The sequence below is a fragment of the Rhodnius prolixus genome, unplaced genomic scaffold (genome assembly GCF_049639745.1).
Source record: "Rhodnius prolixus isolate KJV_2025 unplaced genomic scaffold, Rpr scaffold_3, whole genome shotgun sequence".
NCBI lineage: Eukaryota > Metazoa > Arthropoda > Insecta > Hemiptera > Reduviidae > Rhodnius > Rhodnius prolixus.
The window spans coordinates 26,316,920-26,324,292 of NW_027411603.1; the positions used below are offsets into that span (position 1 = coordinate 26,316,920).

At 30.2% G+C, this 7,373-nt stretch overlaps 1 protein-coding gene across 5 annotated transcripts in view; it reads left to right on the plus strand.

Moving 5' to 3' along the window:
- The window catches only part of SERCA (ATPase sarcoplasmic/endoplasmic reticulum Ca2+ transporting SERCA), a 91,503-nt gene that overhangs the window by 76,265 nt on the left and 7,865 nt on the right, over positions 1-7,373 (plus strand). For 3 of the 5 annotated variants that reach the window (XM_074125169.1, XM_074125170.1, XM_074125171.1), the window contains exons 16-17: positions 888-1,005; positions 1,190-6,997. In XM_074125169.1, the coding sequence (XP_073981270.1) occupies positions 888-1,005; positions 1,190-1,390 (319 nt within the window). In that variant the 3' untranslated portion in view covers positions 1,391-6,997. Of the gene's footprint in view, positions 1-887; positions 1,006-1,189; positions 6,998-7,373 lie in introns of those variants that run through there. The other 2 variants (XM_074125172.1, XM_074125173.1) reach the window with 1 other exon arrangement.

Consider the following 7,373-nt stretch of genomic DNA (forward strand, 5'->3'; position numbering starts at 1 on the left):
GTGCTGTGGGCATCTCGAATGAAGGGGTACATAATATTTTGCATCAACATTTGGACATGACAAAGCTATCCGCAAGATTGGTGCCGCGATTGCTCACGCTTGACCAAAAACGAAATCGTGTGTAGTGTTGCAAGGACGGTTTGCAGCTGTTCCAGAAGAATCCGCAGGACTTTAAGCGTCGTTTCGTCACTGTGGATGAAACATAGATACATCACTACACTCCTGAGACCAAAGAACAATCTAAACAATGGGTTACCAAGGGGGAATCTGCGCCAAAAAAGGCGAAGACCGTTCCTTCGGCCGGAAAGATTATGGCGACTGTCTTTTGGGATTCGCAAGGAATAATCCTCATCGACTATCTGGAAAAGGGTAAAACTATTACAGTTGCATATTATTCATCGTTATTGGACCGTTTGAAAACCGAGCTGCAAGAAAAACGCCCACGATTGGCCCACAAAAAAGTCCTTTTCCATCACGACAACGCACCAGCTCACACCTCAGCAGTTGTGGTCGCAAAATTAATGGAAATAGGGTTCCAACTCGTTTCACATCCCCCCTATTCTCCAGACTTGGCTCCCTCGGATTACTATTTGTTCCCCAATATGAAGAAATGGCTGGCGGGAAAAAGATTTTATTCAAACGAAAAGGTGATGGCAGAAACGAATGGCTATTTTTCAGACTTGGACAAATCCTATTATTCGGAAGGGATCAACAAACTAGAGCAGCGTTGGACGAAGTGTATAAGCCTAAAAGGAGACTATGTTGAAAAATAAAAAAGGTTTACCCCAAAAAATTAAGTAGTTTTTATTTTTGCACGGACTTTTCAAACGACCCTCGTAAATATTTATTAATGATTGATTAAATTAGTCATTGTTTGTGTTTGTTAGTTTATCAGAAAATCAATCGCTGATCTCTATGCCTCCATGGTCTAACTTGTGGCTTATCGCTTCCATGGCACTTTCATTCACTCTTCATTTCGTTATTCTTCATGTTGAAATTCTTTCGGTAAGTAATTTTTTTGATTTGTCTTAATAGGAATATTTATAAGTATAATAAAGATTTGTTTTATTACTTTTAAATAATTTTTTTTGCGTATATTTTGAAAAATTATGTTCATTAATGACGCTCTGATTCTATTTTTAGTTACCAAATTATTTGAAAAAAAAATGTATTTTTTTATTTATTCCAGACTGTATTCCAAGTTACACCATTGAATGGAGATGAGTGGATAACAGTAATGAAGTTTTCTATACCTGTCGTGCTGTTGGATGAGACATTGAAATTTGTTGCGAGGAAGATCACCGACGGTAAGCCTCCGCACAAAACTGTACACGGCATCGTAATAATGTGGGCCGTTTTTTTTGCTCTGATCCTATATGGGCCACTGTGAAGTTTCTACTCTTCAGTTTATAGTGTTGGCACCCTGCTACCATCGCCATGAAGCCGCTGAATACCTTCAAATCTACCTCACTGAACGACTTCGCCCCGCGTTTGGTCTTTCATTGTTTATTTATTTATTATGAAACAAAAAGAAATCGACATTTTATGGTCGATAATGAGAAATTATCAGTCGGAGATAGTTAGTTGTGAACTGTTTAAAATTTGGTGTTATAATAAAGCTGAATACAAGAGCGCAGATAATAATAAAGATACAAATAAACAAAAATATGCCTTAGACCAAGTGCGAGGTTGATGTCGCCACCACCTCCCAACCAATTATCTTCGTGACCATAAGAAAGGTTGATGGTGTGTAATTTTTTTGTGGGGATTTGTGCCTGGTATGTGTGTGTTTATGTGTGCAGAGTGACAATATTTATACTTCGGACAAATATCGAGGCGGACAGGACAGACCTCGTTTGTGTCGTTATTTTTTTTTTTTTTTCTCTCTGTGCTTCTATGTTGTACTGACCGTTTGCTGTTAAAGTTGAACGGCTACAACATTGCTAATTTATTAAATTAATTATTAACAACTTAAGTTAATAGAGACTTTTTTTATAAAACAGAGTGTGGAAGATTAAAACAATATTATATATATTATATTTAGCGCTAACATTGCCTTAGGCAGTTTGTGCATGTGACGCGTTAAGTAGTAAAAAAAACAACATTTATATTAAGATATAATTTGTTTTATAAATAAATAAAAAATTTTAATTAAAAAAATTGGGCCGGTTTTGTTTAAATTTAAATATTATAAACGTTAAATAGTAAATAGTATAAACATAAACTAATAAAAAGTACATGAAACTCAAAACGATAGGTCTGAGGGAACTGTGAAAAATAATATTGTAGTTTAAACGAACCTCTTCCACTAGAATACATTATGTAAGCACTCAGTAACTAAATAGACCGCTAGAACTAAAATTTTATTGTGAAAATTGTAAACCTTGAGTATTTGATATTCATTTTTGGATTAACATAAATTTGCTCAGGAATCCTTCAATTTTCGTGACCTTCAACATATTTATGTAATACCTACATACATAAATTTGCTAATTTGCAAAAAAAACAAACAATACTTTTCGGATTTCGTGAAATCTTAATAAGCTTCTAGAAGTTTGGTATTGTAATGATTTTGTCTTTAAGAACTTTAAGAATAATGTCTTGGCTAGATGGAGATGCTGAACGTGGGCCAACACTTCTCATAACCATCTTTAAATGATTTGTAAAGATATTCCACTGAAAGAGTTGTATATTTACTCGCCATGTTTCAAGATTTTTGTTTTTAATACCAAAGGTAAGGTGTTCATCTTCTAATAAATAGGATGTTCACGGCAATAGTTGAATAACTTTTGTCCAATTTAGTACTTATTGTTCGGTCATTGGCGAATGTATCTTTGGACTAACGACGTCTGTATCCGATGCTGTTTGGCCATGAAGTAATGAATTTGGCAGCAAATTTCTGTAGTATCGAGCTTGGAAGGATAATTGCTGCTTTCTTTCGACCTGAATTTGGTTTTATTTTTCGCCACTTTCCTACTTTTTATTCGGAAGACACCCAAGTTCTTGTTACTTGCATAATTGCTACTATTTCTAGTACTTCGTTCGGCTTACATTTCCCTTCGATCAATCACACAGTTTCGAAGATTACACTATTAAAGAAACGTGACTGATATAGTTGGGAATTGTAAAGGAATAAAGGCTTCCGTTTTGTTATTTTCATCGTCGCGCATCGATGAAAAGAAACTGTCTCTGACTGCGAAGTTTTAGTACTTCAAGAAGTAACGATTACTGTCCAATCGAAAGCTTGAATTTATTTCCTTTACAAAGCATCATCTTAGTTATTAGATGTGGGTTTGGTTTCTTTAAAGAGTTCCAATGCAGTAGCTTGACCTATATATTTATTTAAAAATACAAAAACAAAAAATTATTTTTTGTGGACCTTAAAAAATCGCTTGTAAAACGGGGGAATGAAAAAATGTGGATTAATTTTGTACTATATAAAATGGAAAACGTATAAAACTATTAAATTATATAAGTATGTAATTCTGTGTTTACGTGTGTTTCAAATATTAAAGTTTTAAGAAACGAGCTTAGGTGTACTCTAAAATTACTCCTTCATGAGAGTCATTAGTAATTAAATTTTTTTTTCTTTTGTTTTTAATTTCGAAGGAGCTCGCCTAATAATAATAACAAAAAAAGATTTTAACTCAATTGATCGGCCCTAATGTTAAAAACGGTAGTAAGAATGAACAAAAAATAATAATAATAATAATAATGTAAATATATTTTTTGTACAATACAAAAGCATAAGTAAGAGCGTTTTTTAAATTCTTTGCGAAAATAAGTAGGAAAACCTATAAACTACATAAATTAAAATGACTGTGACAAACATTATTTATTCCATTAAAAAATTAAATAGAGTTTAAAATCGTCCATATATATTTATTAACATGGTATTAATACAAAATGTGATTATGTATTTAAAAATTCGTCTCAAATTTTACCTTCCCCGTATAACTGTTGTATATCCCTGATTCATTTTTGTTTTCTTTTTTGTTTTTTTGTTTAATAATTTAAAAATTTCTTTAGTGATTACAAAAACATTAATGTTGTTATTTCGAACTGCACAGGGTAGATTTTGGGGGTGGGGGGTTCATAGAATTAAACTTTATAGAAAAGTAAATTGAACGGCAATCTTCCATTCAAGTCAGTACAAAAATATATGTATACGTATATTTTTATTTTTTTGTTTTATTGAAACGTTGCATTTAAAGGGAAAATTGTAAAGGTGCTCAAAATTATCTTAAATTACTCCCCTGTGTAGTTTATTTAATTTTTTTGTTTTCTCATTTTTTTTTTTGGTTTTCTATTAAATTATTGAAACCAAAAGCTTCCCTTTTTTTTTAAATTCATAGATGTATTTTAGTAATTAATAGTAATAATAATATTAATGTAAAAGTGCCTCCTTTCTTTATTTATATTGTATAGAAAATAAAATTTAAAAGTTGTTCACAAAAATATAGCGTAGAAATTTGTATAGCTATAACATCTACAGCTTGATTTCTTTCTTTTTCTTTTTAATATTATTTTACCTTTTTACAGTCAGAAAGAATAATTATTACAAGCAACTAAAATACAATATTCCTGCTTTAAATGTTGACTTTTGTTTTCCTTTTTTATTATTTTTATTTTCTTTTATTACTTTAATAACAATGACTGCTTCTTTTTTTTTTTTTGATCTTCTGATTTTTTGAAATTTTCTAGTAAGAGGGGTTCCCAACTTATTTCTGATATAACCTTTTTTAAAAAAATTGTTTTTCCATGAGCTACGTTCACGTTTTATGAACTACGTTTTTGTACTTTGTAACTTAAATTATTTATCCTATACGGTGAATCATCTGGGAAGGTTACATTAATGCATTCAAGAAAACAGTCTGGACATGTATGTATATTATCTTTTTAGAAAGCGCAATGATCCAATTAATTCGAAAAACCAGCTTGATCTTAAACAAGATTTAATTATTATTATTTTTTTTTTTAGCATATACAAGATATATTGGCAAAAAGATTCTAAATAAATAAAATTCCTATCCATCACGGTAACAAAAACCATAGATCTGTCGTATCTTCATCAAATGCTTTGTAGCAGATTTATATTTTTAATCTAATTTACGATTAATAACTGCATTTTCTCTTTTCTGTACCTCTTTCCTAATGAACAATTTGTATTATTAGACTGAAGAATTTGATTTTAAAATTTACGTCTATGCATTTATTAAATTTAGATATATTTCCAGACTTACTAGGCATTTTCAGAGGATTATGTTTTCATTTGATTTCATGATTATTCACATATATATATATTGCATGCATGGAACCCCTAGTCTAGAAAAAGCTTTATATCACATCTCTTCTCTTCTTTAATCATTCACTGTAACTTAGCTTCTTTAATTTAATATTGTACAACTTTGGAAAAAAAAAAGTTTAGTTTATAATACAACATAGTGTTATAGATCACTGCAAAACCAGCGTCAAAAGTTGATTACGTTGTATAACTATACGAATTAATTTGACACAATATTATTGCTACCTTGGAAGGACTATGAACATTACCCTTAATTTTAATTATATTTATTACCATTAATTTTAATGCATTAATTAGCTTCGGCCTTCTCAGTGTAAATGCATTTTTTTATTTAAAGAGATATTAAGACATTATTGAGCCCATAAAAACATTCAATTTCAAAACAAAAATACATAAAATATTTACACTGAAATATATTTATTGTTACACTACCTCTACTGTAGTTAAGAAGTGGTAGCTGTAATTGTAGTTTGTATGAAGGTTAAAGAAAGCACGGAGATCTCCAGGAAATTGCGTCAAAAAACCCAGTCTATACATTCCTTTAAAAATGTTAACGTCGTTATCAGACCCAAAACATCGGTGATAATGCGAAACATAACTTGAGAGGTTTTTTTTAAAGGGCAGTAATGAGGACAATTGCGGTTACATTGGGCAGTGATACTGCGTTTTTAAGAACTCTATTCATTAATTGTTAAGGTATTAATAGATTTTCTTTGTTTAATTAGAGTCGAATGAAAATGTTTTATTTAAAAGTTTAAAAGTATTAATTATCAAATCATGACAAACACTATAATTTTAAAATTTGGAATTAATACTACGATAAAAATCTTGTACACAAAGCTGGGCACCGCAGAAATTGTGTGCTTAAAATTTTCTGCGCGAACCTTTTCCTGAAGATGCATTATAATCAAGAACCTGTCAAGACTTTAGGAACACAAGATATTTGTTGCGGATATTCCAATCTCCTATTCGTCCCTAAAACCATTTTGCTTTTTTGTTTTGAATAAGTAGCATTAATGACGAATTCAAATTAATGATTTAATTTAACCAATGATCACTGAAAATAAAAATTTGGTGTAAACACTCATACTACTTTTCAGTGACTACTATTCTCAAGATTCTGACCAATGTTCTACAAATTCCGAAAATTTGAGTAATTAAATTATTACCCAATATTATACAGTTTGTAAAAACGTATATTACGATGAAATGCATCCTTAAAGAAAAGACCACTCCGCCTCTCCCCAAGAACTATCCTAAAACAAATTTTTCTTAAAAGAAAAAAAATAAATGAGTGTAAATATAAATGTACAGTTAACAATACAGGTTACATTTGCCCTAGGCGCCATTCTTGATAAATTTTCAAAAATGTGAACAATCCATTGAAAGTCTTCTGATTGAGAATTTTCTTCAAACCTGGACTTCGCAATACCTCTCTTGCTTACTACAGTATAATTCTTCATAGTTAGCGAAATATTCACTGACACATTCACACACTAATTAAATCGGTATAACAATTATAAAGTCTAATCACTTCAGGTAACAAAAGATATTCATTAGTAAAAATATAATTGCAAGGCCAAATATGTAAGAAGGGAAATTTTATTTGAGGTTCCAGCGTTTGCTGCAGTGATTTCTTTTTCGAAGTTGTATATAATTTGAAAGTAATAAAGTAATTTTTTTTTAGTACAATGTGCATGATGTGAATGACAACACTTTCGGAATTGGGACAATAAATATATTAAATAATCAGTATTAGTATTTTTTACAAATGTACTTTCATTCATTAAGAAAACCAATATCGCGGATAGTTACTTAAACTATTTAAAATTAATTATATTGAAATCTTAAAAGTGTTAATAGTGATTTATTTATTGTGCCCTTTCATAATGTTTATAAATTGTTTTTCTTTTTTAATCTTTTACTATATATTAATGAGCACGCTTTTTAAATTAATTAAATCATTTAAAAAGTTGCATTTAATTATGTTTTTGCTTTATTTTTTATTTTTTCTTCATTAATTTCTAGCCATTGGATTACCTGTTTCTTGTTGGTTACTGTTATGTAG